The sequence below is a fragment of the Neoarius graeffei genome, chromosome 15, assembly GCF_027579695.1.
Source record: "Neoarius graeffei isolate fNeoGra1 chromosome 15, fNeoGra1.pri, whole genome shotgun sequence".
Lineage (NCBI taxonomy): Eukaryota > Metazoa > Chordata > Actinopteri > Siluriformes > Ariidae > Neoarius > Neoarius graeffei.
The window spans coordinates 23,966,687-23,983,941 of record NC_083583.1 but is presented as its reverse complement, the minus strand read 5'-3'; the positions used below and the strand labels follow the sequence as shown (position 1 = coordinate 23,983,941).

Sequence of the window (17,255 nt, the reverse complement as noted above, 5' to 3'; positions counted from 1 at the left end):
ATGCTCCTCGTCGGCTATCAGCTCATGTATGACTCAATTTCATGGGATAACTGTTAATTATACCATACTGTGCAGTGTAAGATGGTCATTTATCAGTGAATCTTATTGAAATACATATTAGTGCTTCCAACACAAAATGTATTGTTTTTGTAATGGAGTGTATGAGAAGTACCTGATTTTTGAAGAAGCCAGAGTTGCTCCTGTTCTACACCACTCTTCATCCATTTGATTGGAATGAACCACTCATAACTTAAGCAGAAAGGTTAAACATGCATATCGTAAAGCATTTATTTCATTTCATGTCACTTCAGCTTGCTACAAATTAACCAACAATTTTCCCAAGCTTAGTTAAAGTATGAAAATGTCATGTTTATGCATCATACTTGAATTCTGACGGTCGCTCTACAACTGAGTTTGGGTCCAGCAGAAAGTGCTTCTGGCTCACATTCCCTGTTTGGGTGTCAATGGTGACAACTGGGAAACCCATTTGAAGAATCCAACGGTTCATGATGTCTTGGATGCTGTGTGGCAATTTCAGATGCGGAGTTTTATCAACTACCTGGAGAAGACATTGGATACATTTATTTCTCATGAGAGAAGATTACTAGAACAGGTTCTCACATCTAACTGGATTTCATCTTCAGTAAGTGTTTTAAGTCAGGATAGCGGTGGATCCAGAGCCTGTCCCAGGATAGTCATTGAGCATGAGGTGGGAAAATTTAGCATAGTCAATCCACCAACTAGCATGTTTTTGGAAGGTGAGGAGAAACCAGAGAGCCTGGAGGAAACTTGGACAGACATGGGTAGAACATGCAAAACTCCACACAGACATTAACCCAAACTCAAGATCAAGCTGTATAATGGAAATATTATGTGCTGTGCCATTATGCTGCCCCATTCCCCGAGTCCAATATGCCTACGTACCATCTGAAGATGATTCCAAAGGTCAGAATATGTACAGCTCCCAAAAGCAAACTGATTTAGATATGACTGTAAGAGCAAACATTGAAAAGATGCTTTATTTTATTTGATCAATGTATAAGTAACCCTCATTAACCTTGTAAGTTATATATTTAAAAAAAAAAAAAGATTCCAGTAAAACTTACACTTAGTCCTTTGGCAAAGACAGGCTCAGTGAGGAACTGGGAGAGCATCCTTAGCACTGCAGCCCCCTGTATTCACAAACACATGCAAACCCAGGAGCACACTTACACATACAGTATCTCACTGTGGACTGCAGACGCATCGTCAGCTGATTAATAAGTTGGATTCTGAAGTCGTATAATATGCTCTTTAAAGCCATTTCATAGCCTACAACACTTTTCATAATAGAGCAGTTGATTAAGCAAAAAGAAATGAATGAAAAGTTAGAGAAGAGTTCAAAAGTCAGACTCCACTCGGAAAAAAAACTGCTTTGATAACACTTACAAATGACTCAACAAATCTCAAAATATAATTATTGTGGCAGCGGGGGCGTGGTCAAGCACCGGTCTGTGACAGGAGGGCGGAGTCAGGGAAGGTAAGTGGCAGAATCACTACACCTGACTGCAATTAACCTGTTTGTGTGTGTCTTCCCAGTGACCGCGCCCTATTTAGGGAGGGAGAGCAGAGAGCAGAGGAGCTCTCCCCAGCCAGACGACTTGTGTGTGTGTATGGCTGAGAGAGTGGTGTTTGTGTCTGAAAAGAGCAAAAATAAACAAAGTGATTGAACTTTATTCTGGCCTGCCGTCCTCTGTGCTCCACCCACGAACACTGAATCCTTACAATTATATAATATAATTAACAATTATTCCACAAATTCGAGTCATACATGAGCTGATAGCAATAAGCCATCTACGACAAGATTGAGTGGACTAACTGTTTTATTATGTCCACATTCACTGGATTTTGAGAAACAGAGCATTTTTATTTTTTGCAAATTCAATACATAAAAACTTTATAGAAAACGTCCAACAAAATAATTTCTGCTTAGGCAGACTTCTTAAAAACCTATAGATAGCTGCACGAATTGACTTTAGTGTTGTTTTTTTGTAGAAAGTCCCATCTTGCTGTCGTGCCATGGTATAGAATAGCTTTAGACATTTATTTAATGCTTCCTTGGACATTTCAGGGATGCAATTTTCAAAATTCTTTGAGCTTTTGAACTAGTCTAAAAAGATTCAACAAATTCTAATGCTTAAAAATGAAGAATGTGAACAAACCGGCAAAATGATAGTAGCAATTTGCAAAAAATGCTATAATAATAATTCCTGAAAAATAAAAAAGATAAGTTCTTACCATCAAATACTTTCATTCCATATTTTGTTGCTTTTTTGTATTTTTGTGGGTTTTGTTTTTGAGTAGAGTTTTTATTTCGTCCTTGGTTGGTTCAGCAAAACGCTCCGCCATTTTGTTTTTCTCTATTCACGGTATATGAGTTGATATCCTAGTAGTAGAGTAGCCAATCAGAGCATGCGATTGCTCATATCCGGGGAATGTGGATATAATAAAATATAATATACCATTGGTGCAGTGACTGCAGATTTTATTAGCCGTTCTGTTTTGTTCAGGCCAAAATGACCCATTTTGTTGAGCAATATTTAATTATTAAATATCTACTAAGTGACTTTGCCTAGCCTGGGAAATCCCATGCTGCTTCGCACAGTCGTTCCGATCTGAAAAGACAGCATGGAAACTATGGTCTAAAGGCTCGCCTGAGTTAGGGAGCCAATCAGAGAGTGGGGAGGGTGGAAAGACGGTGACGCATACTACTCGACAAACGGAAGCTTGTAGTTTATTTGGGACTGTTTACGGATCACATTTAACATGGCGGTGAGCGAAATGAACCAAACTTTCGATCAAGCTTTAGACACTGTTCTGAATTAGTCTGGTTAACACCAGACCATATCACAAGTGAAATAAGTTCGGTGCCATTGTTTTCCTATTTTTGTTTTGCCTTCTCTTTCTCTTTCCTTCTCTTCTTCGCCTCTTCGTCTTCTTCATCGCTCTAACTACGTCACCGGGTACAACTGCCATGATTGGCCATGGGCTACGTATACGCCACATGATAGACATTCGCAACGTCCAATAAACGGCCGTTGACAATCGTAAACTACACCTCCCCTACGAGAAATTCAATAGGCGGATTCCAGACCATATTTCACTTGTGATATGGTCTGGTGTTAACCAGACTAGACTTTGCCTACTATGAGTACAAAAATTAATCGAATGAGTGGTAAATAGCAGGGGTGTGGTTCTCCTTCTTTCAGATGACGCCATGCACATCTTGATATGTAGCATAAAATACAGAACAAAATGATACAGTTAAACAAGTAATGATTCAACGATCCCAGTTGAACACTGATCACCAATATGATTCGGTTTAGCACTGATAAGATTTGATTCATGCTCGATTCCATTCAGTTACATTTAAGTTTTGCATGTGACAATGTTTTTCCAAAATTTTGACTTCTCTCTCTCTCTCAATGCTCATTGATTGTAGGTTCTTTGATTGTTGAAACCAATATCGGTTTTTAATAGTCTTCTATTTTTTATTCAAACAGGATCTAGGCTGTATAAGAGTTTTTCAGACCAATTTTGAGATTTTTTTTTTACATCCCTAATCAAAAAAGTCCCTCCCATGCCAGGGCCTGGTCTTCCCAGGCAGTCTCCCAAATTTCACAAAGCTAAGCACCCTTAACTATACAAAGTAACCCATGAAGAACCCTTTTACTAAGCATGCAGTGAACAGAACAGGTTTTGATTAACCCTTTACTTTTAATAAATGGAGTGATCATTTAAAAGCTGCATTTTGTGTTTGCTTACATTGTCTTTATCTTATATTACACTTAGTGGTATGACCTAAAATATTCAAATGTGACAAACAAGCAAAAATGGAAGAAATAGGCAGGGGTGCAAATACTTTTTCACAGCACTGTAAAGGTTAATTGAATTAAACGCAATAAACCACTCTACCTTGCTGTAAGAGATGACGTTGAACATTTGGCTGATTTCCGCTGGTGTATTGACTTCCTCCTCTTTGCAGGACAGAGGGTGGGAGGACACCAGGCTGTCGGCAGCAAACGCATGGTAAATATCATATAGTATGATCTGGTCTTTCTGTAGAGGGATGAGAGAGGGTAAATTAGATTTGGACAAAGAATACAGAATATCTGCTGTCGAATGATCTTACCATGTTCCAAGTTGGCTGTGCGTGGTCTGCACCAAGGTACTCCACGTATGACGCAAATCCTTCATTCAGCCACAGATCATTCCACCATTTTAGCGTCACAAGATTTCCAAACCACTGGAAACCACAAACTGAACAATTACCATGATATCAAAAGAAAGAAAGCTTTGTGACTGGGTTGTAACATTACCATATGAGCAAGCTCATGAGCCACCACAATTACAATCCTCTGTTTGTTGCCATTGGCTGAGGTTTGGGGATCAAATAGAAGTGCTGTCTCTCTGTAAGTGATGAGTCCCCAGTTCTCCATGGCTCCAGCATTGAAGTCAGGCAGTGCAATCTGGTCTACAAAGGAAATCACAAAGAATTCAGCAACTGGTTACTGGAATAATGAAGATCTTCAGGTGAGCTGACATTTCTTTAGCCAAAGAATTGGGGGAAGCCATGGCCTAATGGTTAAATAAGCAGCTTTGGAGCCAAAAGGTTACTTGTTTGATTCCCTGAACCAGCAGGAATGGTTGAAGGACCATTGAGCAAGGCACCTAACTCCCAACTGCTCCCCAGACTTCTCTGGGTATGTTGTATGTCGCTCTGGATAGGAGTGTCTGCTATAAATGCCTGTAATGTAATGTAATGAATCATCCAGATTTGTCATAAACAAGATGTTCAAAATATCCTGCATGGCTGAAATCTTCACAGACAAAACCAAAGCTTTTATTTAGCCACAGTAAAGATTATATCATTTGTAAATTAAACCAAAAATTAAAAATAAAAAAAAAATAGCAATATAACAGTCGCCCTAAAGTTGGGAGATTGCAAGTTCAAATCCCAATGATGTCACAACCATCCATGGCCGAATGTCCAAGAGAACAAAACTGTCTATACTTTCTGGATGGGTGGAATAACACTACTTTCTCCTATCAACCAGAACATCCATCCATCTCTTATCCATAACCGCTTATCCTGTGCAGGATCGCAGGCAAGCCAGAGCCTATCCCAGCTGACTATGGGTGAGAGGTGGGGTACATCCTGGACAAGTCGCCAGTTCATCACAGGGCTGGCACATAGAGACAAACAACCATTCACACCTACGGTCAATTTAGAGTCACCAATTAGCCTAACCTGCATGTCTTTGGACTGTGGGGGAAACCGGAGCACCCGGAGGAAACCCACGCAGACATGGGGAGAACATGCAAACTCCACACAGAAAGGCCCCCATTGGCTGTTGGGCTCGAACCCAGAACCTTCTTGCTGTGAGGCAACAGTGCTAACCACTACACCACCATGCCGCCCTAGACCAGAACAGCACAGCACTAACCAATTGTGGGCATCTGTGATGCATACAATGGCAGATAAGGCTTTCCTCTGAATGTGTTATGATGCCCTGTGAGGTCACAAGAGTAGTAGTTCAAAAAGATGCAATGGCCTGGATTTACATGTTTCAGAGGAAGCACATTCCAGCCTTCTGTCTTTTGATGGGACGAGAGCAGGAATTGGAAAGTGAGCATATTCGGATTAGGCGGAAAATGGAAAAAAATATGATCATACCTGACTTAGAGAGAGGATAGGAAGTATTATAATACTTCTCAAAAAACTCTAGTATTGGCTGTGTGATGCTGAGGGCGTAGCTTCCTTGACCGTCTTCAATGACATTTTTCCTTGCCCATATACGAACCTTCCAAAAATATAAACAATTAACAGGTATGTCAGGTAACACTGGACAAATATAATAATCAATTTGTTGATTAGTTATAAAATTACCATCACATCCATCTTATCATTTTGCTTGCTGATGTATGCAAATTCACAGACAACGAAAGCAACAAGATACGTAGACATCCTCTTTGTGGGTTCGAATCTAGTTCTAATAACATCACGCCCATTCATTTTAAGGCTTTCTGAACCTTGAGAGAAACAAATCGGACCAAATGTATGATCAAAATATGAAATATGTGACATAAGTGAAGAAGTTTGTAGATAATTAAAGTCACACAGTTCTCTCACCTATATCTCGACTATTTGATAGTGCAACAGTTCCCGTCTGATGAATGAGAGTGATGTGAAATATGGCCTTCATTGCCGGCTCATCAAAGCAGGGAAAAGCTTTTCTAGCATATGTGGCCTGCATTTGAGTGATGGCGAGCACCCTGGTTAAAAATGAACAAAAAAGTTAGCATGTTGTCAGCTCACAATCAATCCAAGTATGAAGGCAGGAAAGAACCACAGCAATGCCGTACACCACCACTGATTGAGTCCCAGAAACCTAATAGAATATGCTTTAAATGAGATGAAGGGGTGTAGATGATAGGGTCAATTGGCAACAAACAAACCAACAAGGGAATCTGTATAGTCTCATGGACTAAATGAGTAGACAAATTAGGCAATGCTGCATGTGTGTATTAAGAATTTAATCGAATATGAATACATGATTCAACAGGTAATGTGCTCTAAACCGATACAAAAACAGAAATAGTAAGGTGGGGGGGGGGGGGTTTCAGAAAGCTTATCAGAATGGTTCACAGGGCACCTGATTCAGACTAGACTTGTCCATTAGGAGTTGGATCTCTTCGACAACAATGGCAATAGGTTTTTATTTTTATCTGAGGTGTGAGAAACACTCACCAGCCACTTTATTAGGAACCCCCATCCACCTGCTGTTTTATGCAGTCATCTAATCAGCCAATCCCTTGACAGCAGCACAATGCATCAAATTGTGCAGATACAAGTCAAGAGCTTTAGTTAATGCTCACTTCAAACATTAGAATGGGAACAATTGTGATCTCAAATTGTGACTTTTGCTGTGGCTTGAGTGTTGGTTTGAACCAGATGGACCGATTTGAGTATTTCAGAAACTGCTGATCTCCTGGGGTTTTCACACACAACAGTCTCTTGAGTTTACACAGAATGGTGTGGAAAACAAAAAACATTAAGTGAGCAACAGTTCTGTGGGTGGAAACACCTTGTTGATAAGAAAGGTCAGAGGAAAACAGCCAGGTTGATTCGAGGTGCCAGGAAGGATATAGCAACTAGCAACTCTTTACAACTGTTGGGAGCAGAAAAGCATCTTAGCATACAAGCAGAAGACCACATTGGGTTCCACTCCTGCCAGCCAAGAACAGGAGTCTTAGAATCAAGACCAAGTTCCTATTAAAGTGGCCAGTGAGTGTATGAGATTTATATAAATATCTAATTGTTTACTGTGAAGGTTAGCTGGTACATAGAAACTGCCTGGTCAGGGCTTTTGTGCAACTAGAAAGCACAACTTTATTCATCACACACTTGTGAAATTTCCCCTCTGCATTTAACCCATCTGAAGCAGTGAACACACACATGCACACACACGTGAGCACACACACATACCCAGAGCAGTGAGCAGCCATGCTAACAGTGCCCGGGGAGCAGTTGGGAGTTAGGTGCCTCGCTCAAGGGCACCTCAGCTCAAGGCCGTCCCATATTAACCTAACCGCATGTCTTTGGAGTGTGGGGGAAACCAGAGCACCCGGAGGAAACCCATGCAGTCATGGGGAGAACATGCAAACTCCACACAGAAAAGCCCTCGCCGGCCACTGGGTTTAAACCCAGAACCTTCTTGCTGTGAGGCAACCGTGCTAACCACTACACCACCATGCCGCCCAAATAATATAATTGTTTATATTGTGGCAAATACTAAAAGCAACTAAATTTGCTATAAATTATTGCAGGTCAATTAAAAACAAAAATTATACCTTGTAATCAGGATTTAAAAAACAGTCCTTCACACATCTCTAGCTGAGACTAGTTATGAACACTAGTGAAGGGGTGAGGAGAATTTAGTGACCATGCTGATAGTGCTGAGATTCCTATAACTGGGATTTTTTTTTTCTCTCGTGTTTTCCAGTATTTCTGGAACAGTAGTGCCAGGTATCATAAGCCCCAACCAACCTCCCCCCTTTATATATATATGTCAGAATACAGATCCATCCATTATCTGTAGCTGCTTATCCTGTACAGGCTCGCGGGCAAGCTGGAGCCTATCCCAGCTGACTATGGGCAAAAGGCAGGGTACACCCTGGACAAGTCGCCAGGTCATCACAGGGCTGATACATAGAGACGAACAACCATTCACACTCACATTCACACCTATGGTCAATTTAGAGCCACCAATTAGCCTAACCTGCATGTCTTTGGACTGTGGGGGAAACCGGAGCACCCGGAGGAAACCCACGCGGATACGGGGAGAACACGCAAACTCCACACAGAAAGGCCCCTGTCAGCCGCTGGGCTCAAACCCAGGACCTTCTTGCTGTGAGGTGACAGTGCTAACCACTACACTACCGTGCCACCCATCAGAATACAGATATAGATACAAATATTTGGAGCACTAAACATATACAGATATGTATAAAATGATATTTGTTTGCAGGGGCGGCACGGTGGTGTAGTGGTTAGCGCTGTCACCTCACAGCAAGAAGGTCCGGGCTCGAGCTCCGTGGCCGGTGAGAGCCTTTCTGTGCGGAGTTTGCATGTTCTCCCCGTGTCCGTGTGGGTTTCCTCCAGGTGCTCCGGTTTCCCCCACAGTCCAAAGACATGCAGGTTAGGTTAACTGGTGACTCTAAATTGACCGTAGGTGTGAATGTGAGTGTGAATGGTTGTCTGTGTCTATGTGTCAGCCCTGTGATGACCTGGCGACTTGTCCAGGGTGTACCCCGCCTTTCGCCCGTAGTCAGCTGGGATAGGCTCCAGCTTGCCTGTAACCCTGTAGAACAGGGTAAAGTGGCTAGAGATAATGGGATGGGATATTTGCTTGCCTCTACACTCTGGGATTGGTGTCTTTATGGTGAAATTATCTGTTTTGTTGGTAACATGAGTGAACTGGGAGAAACCCATGGAGAGATCTTAATTCTCCTTCTCATTTTTTGCTAAAATCCTAAGATATTTAAGTGTTTAAATATTAAAGCCTTTCCAAAAACTTACTTTTTGACACCATCCTCCTCGTACACACTCCTGTAGAAGCCTTCCAAATCATCAGCCAGCTCTCCTCTGAACTCTGTATAAAGCCAGTAGACCGTTCCTGGCTTTAGTGTCCCCTTCAGCTGGATCACTAAGTACTGGGTTTCCTCTTGGAACCAGGTTTTTCTAATGGTTGGAGCCTTGGCGTTATGCATTCCCTTCAGTTTGGCATGCTGTCCCTCAAAAAGAGTCAAGTTCAGCTCGTGGCAATGAATCAGAATCAAATCCGTTTCTCTGACGCATGTAAAAGCCACTCCAGATTCACCAGTGAAAATGTACATGCCCTGGCTGTCCATGGTGAGCTGAGGCCACAGTGTGATATTGTAATATTGAGGAGATAAGGTGTCAGGAAGTCTGTATTTGTCCCAGGGTTCATTGGATCGTGGTGAAGTGCGGTTCACAGGTGATGTTGTCCCATTGACGAACTTGAGTTCATTTTTGGCTTTTTCTTTCGAGTAAACTATAGATAGTACGACTATGGTGATTGCAGCTACAGTAGCAAGCAGGACAGCTGTTATGGCCAGTTGTTTGCTGATGTAGTAGCCTTTTCCCATGATTGGTTTATCAGATCTCCTGATTTTTACACTACCAAGGAGATTCTAACATGACACAGCTGTTACAATGCTGTATATCTGTGAAGATAAATGTGTGAAGGATTGGATTATGATTATTATCTTGGTGAAAACAGGGTATTAACTCTTAGATAGTGGGACTTACTTCATCGCCTGAAAATAATTCAAAGGAATAGAAAAGGGAATAAATACCAAGTTCTGTTTTAATTTAAATGTGTAAAGTCAAAACTTGTGAGACAAATATATATGAAACACATAAAGCCTAAACATCAATCAGAGCAAATTACTCATAAGCAGTGTGTCAAGAGGAAAGAAGTAAAAATCCTACAAAGCCTCATTAGTTTGTGGTAGTTTCCAGACTCCTCTGGTACATAATATTTCCCATGTATATGAATATTAATAAATAATAACAGAGTTATGGGAGATTTGGGACTCTCTGGTGTTTAGGAAGCAACTCCACCAGAGAAGATGCTGTAAAAGAGTGCTGGCTTTATATATCAGTTTTGAAACTTTACATTAAGTCAATCAATTGAACAAAAAAAACAATAACAAAGGACCTATATACAACCCCAATTCCAATAAAGTTGGGACGTTGTTTAATCTGTAAATAAAAACAGAGTGTGATAATTTGCAAATCATGGAAACCCTATATTTCACTGAAAATAGTACAAAGACAACATACAGTGGTGCTTGAAAGTTTGTGAACCCTTTAGAATTTTCTATATTTCTGCATAAATATGACCTAAAACAACATCAGATTTTCACACAAGTCCTAAAAGTAGATAAAGAGAACCCAGTTAAACAAATGAGACAAAAATATTATACTTGGTCATTAATTTATTGAGGAAAATGATCCAATATTACATATCTGTGAGTGGCAAAAGTATGTGAACCTTAAGTATTAACAGTTAATTTGAAGGTGAAATTAGAGTCAGGTGTTTCCAATCAATGGGATGACAATCAGGTGTGAGTAGGCACCCTGTTTTATTTAAAGAACAGGGATCTATCAAAGTCTGATCTTCACAACACATGTTTGTGGAAGTGTATCATGGCACAAACAAAGGAGATTTCTGAGCACCTCAGAAAAAGTGTTGATGATGCTCATCAGGCTGGAAAAGGTTACAAAACCATCTCTAAAGAGTTTGGACTCCACCAATGCACAGTCAGACAGATTGTGTACAAATGGAGGAAATTCAAGACCAATATTACCCTCCCCAGGAGTGGTCGACCAACAAAGATCACTCCAAGAGCAAGGCATGTAATAGTCGGCGAGGTCACAAAGGACCCCAGGTTAACTTCTAAGCAACTGAAGGCCTCTCTCACATTGGCTAATGTTAATGTTCATGAGTCCACCATCAGGAAAACACTGAACAACAATGGTGTGCATGGCAGGGTTTCAAGGAGAAAGCCACTGCTCTCCAAAAAGAACATTGCTGCTTGTCTGCAGTTTGCTAAAGATCACGTGGACAAGCCAGAAGGCTATTGGAAAAATATTTTGTGGAAGGATGAGACCAAAATAGAACTTTTTGGTTTAAATGAGAAGCGTTATGTTTGGAGAAAGGAAAACACTGCATTCCAGCATAAGAACCTTATCCCTTCTGTGAAACATGGTGGTGGTAATATCATGGTTTGGGCCTGTTTTGCTGCATCTGGGCCAGGATGGCTTGTCATCATTGATGGAACAATGAATTCTGAATTATACCAGCAAATTCTAAAGGAAAATGTAAGGACATCTGTCCATGAACTGAATCTCAAGAGAAGGTGGGTCATGCAGCAAGACAACGACCTTAAGCACACAAGTCGTTCTACCAAAGAATGGTTAAAGAAGAAGAAAGTTAATGTTTTGGAATGGCCAAGTCAAAGTCCTGACCTTAATCCAATCAAAATGTTGTGGAAGGACCTGAAGCGAGCAGTTCATGTGAGGAAACCCACCAACATCCCAGAGTTGAAGCTGTTCTGTATGGAAGAATGGGCTAAAATTCCTCCAAGCCAGTGTGCAGGACTGATCAACAGTTACCGGAAATGTTTAGTTGCAGTTATTGCTGCACAAGGGGATCACACCAGATACTGAAAGCAAAGGTTCACATACTTTTGCCACTCACAGATATGTAATTTTGGATCATTTTCCTCAATAAATAAATGACCAAATCTAATATTTTTGTCTCATTTGTTTAACTGGGTTCTCTTCATCTACTTTTAGGACTTGTGTGAAAATCTGATTATGTTTTAGGTCATATTTATGCAGAAATATAGAAAATGTTAAAGGGTTCACAAACTTTCAGGCACCACTGTATCAAATGTTAAAACAGAAATTTTATTGTTTTTTTGAAAAATAGATGCTCATTTTGAATTTGATGTCAGCAACACATTTAAAAAAGTTGGGACAGGGGCATGTTTACCACTCTGTTTCATCACCCTGACTTTTTACACTCTATAAATGTTTGGGATCTGAGGAGACCGATTGCTGTAGTTTTGAAAGAGAAACATTGTCCCATTCTTTCCTGATACAGAATTTCAGTTGCTCAAGAGTTTGGGATCTCCTTTGACGCATTTTAGGTTTCATAACACACCAAATGCATTATGGGAGACAGGTGGGAGACAGGTCTCAGTGGGAGACAGGTCTTGACTGCAGCAGGTCAGTTTAGCACCCAGACTCTCTTATTATGGAGCCATGCAGTTGTAATATATGCAGAATGTGGTTTGTCATTGTCTTGCTGAAATAAACAAGGTCTTCCCTGAAAAAGAAGTCATCTGGATGGCAGCATGTTGTTCATGATGCTAATGATGCTAATCATGCTAATCATGTTGTTAATGATGCCTTCCCAGATGTACAAGCTACCCATGTCATGTGCACTAATGCACCCTCATACCATCACCGATGCTGGCTTTTGAACTGTGCACTGATAACAAGCCAGATGGTCCCTCTCCTCTTTAGCCTGGAGGACGTAGTGTCCATGATTTCTAAAAAGACTTTCTACTTTTGATTCATCAGACATCAGGACACTTTTTCCACTTCGCCTCAGTCCATTGTAAAAGAGCTCGGGCCCAGAGAAGGTGGTGGTGTTTCTGGATATTGTTTATATCTGGTTTTAACTTGCATTTGTGGATGCAGTAATTAATTGTTTTCAGACAATGGTTTTCTGAAGTGTTCCTGAGCCCATACAGTGATTTCCACTACAGCACGTGTCTGTTTTTAATTTAGTGTCACCCAAGGGCCCAAAGATCACGGTCATCCAATATTGGTTTTCATCCTTGTCCCTTGTGTACAGAGATTTCTTCAGATTATCTGAATCTTTTAATGATATTATGTACCATAGATTATGTGATCCCCAAATTCTTTGCAGTTTTCCATTGAAGAATGTTATTCTTAAATCGCTGCACTATTTTTCCATGCAGTCTTTCACAGAGCAGTGAACCCCTCCCCATCTTTACTTCTGAGAGACTCAGCCTCTCTGGGATGCTCTTTTTATACCCAAATCATGTTACTGACCTGTTGCCAATTAAACAAATTGGGGGGGGTTGTTTGTTTGTTTTTTGCATTACACAACTTTTTCAGGGGCGGCATGGTGGTGTAGTGGTTAGCGCTGTCGCCTCACAGCAAGAAGGTCTGGGTTCGAGCCCCATGGCAGGCGAGGGCCTTTCTGTATGGAGTTTGCATGTTGTCCATGTGGGTTTCCTCCAGGTGCTCCGGTTTCCCCCACAGTCCAAAGACATGCAGGTTAGGTTAACTGGTGACTCTAAATTGACCATAGGTGTGAGTGTAAATGGTTGTCTGTGTCTATGTGTCGGCCCTGTGATGACCTGGCGACTTGTCCAGGGTGTACCCCGCCTTTCGCCCGTAGTCAGCTGGGATAGGCTCCAGCTTGCTTGCAACCCTGTAGAACAGGATAAAGCGGCTAGAGATAATGAGATGAGACAACTCTTTCAGTCTTTTGTTGCCCCGTCCCAACTTTTCTGAAACGTGTTGCTGACATCAAATTCAAAATGAGCATATATTTTTCAAAAAACAAGAAAATGTCTCATTTTCAACATTTGATATGTTGTCTTTCTACTATTTTCAATGAAATATAGGGTTTCCATGATTTGCAAATCTTCACTTTCTGTTTTTATTTATGTTTTACACAGTGTACCAATTTTTTGGAACTGGGGTTGTAGTAACTCCTGAACTATATGTTAGTCCACATGCTACTAAACTTTATAGATGCTGCATGTAAACAACACCTCAAGCAGCTCTAGGTAAATTATTGCCTTTCTGTCATGAGAAAGGCAATGCCATCTATGTATGTCAGAGCCATTTAAATATGTACAGTTGTTTAAACAGTGGAGATGATGCAGTATATCATTAAACAGGTTATTAGTATGGTGTTTTCTTTCACGGGTGATAAATAGGTGATGATATAATCTGCCATGCCATGACATGCTCTAACAAAGGGAAGTTCAACCACATAATAGCTCAGACTTACCTCATTCAACTGGACTATGTACAACTATAGAACAATGGTGATGAACTCAATCAAGCCTGTCTACCAAAACACCACCATGACTCCACGTAACATGAACCAGAAATTACAGTTTGGAATCTTGGTCACAACCTAAATTCCACACAATTATTAGATATTGTTAGTTTTGTTTACGACATTTGTAGCCCATACTTTTTCTTCAGTAGACCCTTTATCCTGGTCAGGGAAGCAGTGGATCCTAAGCCTATCCCAGGAACACTCCATACAGACAGTAACCTGAGCTGAGGATTGAATTGGAAACTCTGGAGCTGAGGTGGCACTGTTACTGATTTTTATAATGGCATGAAAACCTGAAATGTGACGCTTCAAAATGTGCTACAGTACACATTCTGTTGCCCTAATTGGTTTTGACGTGACTAAATGAAACCATATTCATCTGCTATCTGGGAAGCATGCACTCGGTGAAATCCATAAGTCATTGCTGTTGGTCTTTTATACAGAGTTTCAAAAAAAAAAAGAAAACCACACATATTTGTGTTTTGTTTTGGAAAGTTAAAAAGACTATGCAGTTGTGCAAGCAGTTTGGGATATTTAGAAAAGAAATTGCACTTCAGTAGTTGAGCTGAACAACATCAAAACCCAGTTGTCTCAGAATGTCTTGTAGTATGTTGTAGGACATCGTTTTAAACTCAGTTAATCCCGTCACATCGTCACGTCCTTACATCCCCCATAGATATTACCATAGAGACTGTTGAATTTTCCTGAAGATAAATCTGAGTAAGCATGCTTCAAATGATGGATGTTTCAGTGAAAAAGAATTGGGCAAAAGTATGAATTGCAGAGGCTGTGGTCGAGCAAAAATGTGGGCAATGAAACATTATCGCCAGCACACTGAAAAAAAATCTAACACGCAATATGTTTTATTACCCTACAGTCAGAAACACAGTGATAAGAATGAGAAACATACTCCCAAGCCTGAAAAAGCTATCATTCTTAGTGATAAAGAAAGCAAGCGGATTTTTCCCCTTTTTTCTTACAGTTCTTCATCTTTTTTGTACATTTTGATAATACACTTGGCCATGGCCTTTGCTTTGTCTTGGTCAAAGTGGTAACACTAACACCTCAGAATGTTTGGTTTGGAAAAACTCATCTCTGATTATGTACCTGGAGACCAGGAAAAGAAAAGAAATAAGAAGCTGCATAGTGATCATGATTGATCAGGACACATCTTGTTCATTCATCATGTGCTAAAGCAATTATCAGTTCAACAACAGAAACGCACATGCTTGTTAAAAACATGAAAAATCTATTTGTTTTTATGATAAAAGCTAGGAGAAAAGAGAAGAATGAAATGAACATGTACATAAACGTGCAATGTGAGGTAGAGAAAGAAGAATACATACCAGGTGTCCATGGAGAAAGCATACGCAAAACAGAGAAGTGAAGACTGATGTAGCTAATGAGAAACACACATTTTTTACCCCTCCTCTCTCTCTGTCTCTCTACTTCTGCTGTCTGAAATAAGTAGGAGGGAGCTTATTCAGATTTTTCACACTATTCCCATTATTAAATAATGTCGTGTGCCCCACCTACAGAAAAGCTAAACTCAGTATCATAAAGAATACCATTAGTCTTTTTTAGGTATACATTTACACTTACAATGTTTTGTAAAAAAAAAAATTAAGTGGAAATTTTGTTCTTCTTTCTGGAGGAGCCAAATGTACTTTCCAGCTCATATACACATCACATTCACACATCACATTATCTCTAGCCGCTTTATCCTTCTACAGGGTCGCAGGCAAGCTGGAGCCTATCCCAGCTGACTACGGGCGAAAGGCGGGGTACACCCTGGACAAGTCGCCAGGTCATCACAGGGCTGACACATAGACACAGACAACCATTCACACTCACATTCACACCTACGGTCAATTTAGAGTCACCAGTTAACCTAACCTGCATGTCTTTGGACTGTGGGGGAAACCGGAGCACCCGGAGGAAACCCACGCGGACACGGGGAGAACATGCAAACTCCGCACAGAAAGGCCCTCGCCGGCCACGGGGCTCGAACCCGGACCTTCTTGCTGTGAGGCGACAGCGCTAACCACTACACCACCGTGCCGCCTAGACAGATTATTATGTCATATAATTTCTATCATTATGAGGCTTTTAGGTGTTCACAAATGTATAAAACTTCCACAGACACATACACGTACACAAACACACACGCATGTAAATCCTTATCATACTTACACCGTGACTGTGGTTTTGTACGGGTTGGGCCGCAGGAATGTGCTTGTACTTTATTTGGCTTACATAGAAATACACTAGTAAGCACTAGTAAGCACAAACATCAAAAACAGAACACATGCTGTACAGACAGTGTTGTAAACCAAACTGCACGGCAGAACCTTAGTAATTTGAGGTTTCTTCAGTTTTTTTTTTTTTTTTTGACCTGTGTTTACCTTTTCCTCCTGCAAAAGGCACGAAAAGATTAGAAAGAGCTGATTGTACATATATAATGAAAAAAAATTACACAGGAAAAAAACAACCCGCAGTACTGACAATTCACTAAAGATCCCCCAAGAAATGGTTTGTACAGTATCTAATTCCTAGTCTGTAACTTCACGCTACCTAGAACCTAAAGATCTAACATGGACCATTAAAAGATTAATGATACATAAGTGTAAGGTAGTGATTCATTCTGAAGCTTTTAATAAAGTGTTTATTGTGCATTATAACACCTAATAAGGCTTTATAAGATGTTAACTATGAGCCATTTTCACATAAGAAATCTCCAGTTATACTGTACAGGTCTTTTTGAAAAATAGTAATATAAGCAATATAAGTAAACTTTATACAAGTGTCAAATCTGAGCTTTATTAAGGAAATAACAAGCCCTTTTTTAGAAAGAAAGAAAGCACAACTTTATTCATCACACACTTGTGAAATTCCTCTCTGCATTTGACCCATCTGAAGCAGTGAACACACACATACCCAGAGCAGTAGGCAGCCATGCTAACAGCACCCGGGGAGCAGTTGGGAGTTAGGTACCTCGCTCAAGGCTGT

At 40.5% G+C, this 17,255-nt stretch overlaps 1 protein-coding gene across 2 annotated transcripts in view; it reads right to left on the bottom strand.

Moving 5' to 3' along the window:
* Positions 1 to 15,683, bottom strand: part of LOC132899293 (aminopeptidase N-like) — a 42,665-nt gene extending 26,982 nt beyond the window's left edge. Inside the window, exons 1-12 of one of the 2 annotated variants that reach the window (XM_060941058.1) lie at positions 15,593 to 15,683; positions 9,122 to 9,882; positions 6,173 to 6,315; positions 5,930 to 6,072; positions 5,717 to 5,843; positions 4,359 to 4,513; positions 4,172 to 4,285; positions 3,955 to 4,098; positions 1,107 to 1,172; positions 925 to 990; positions 384 to 559; positions 173 to 249 (exon numbers count right to left, since the gene is read on the bottom strand). In XM_060941058.1, coding sequence (XP_060797041.1) covers positions 173 to 249; positions 384 to 559; positions 925 to 990; positions 1,107 to 1,172; positions 3,955 to 4,098; positions 4,172 to 4,285; positions 4,359 to 4,513; positions 5,717 to 5,843; positions 5,930 to 6,072; positions 6,173 to 6,315; positions 9,122 to 9,711 — 1,801 coding nt within the window. In that variant the 5' untranslated portion in view covers positions 9,712 to 9,882; positions 15,593 to 15,683. The remainder of the gene's footprint in view (positions 1 to 172; positions 250 to 383; positions 560 to 924; positions 991 to 1,106; positions 1,173 to 3,954; positions 4,099 to 4,171; positions 4,286 to 4,358; positions 4,514 to 5,716; positions 5,844 to 5,929; positions 6,073 to 6,172; positions 6,316 to 9,121; positions 9,883 to 15,592) is intronic. The other variant, XM_060941059.1, reaches the window with a different exon arrangement.
* Between the last annotated feature and the right edge of the window lie 1,572 nt (positions 15,684 to 17,255).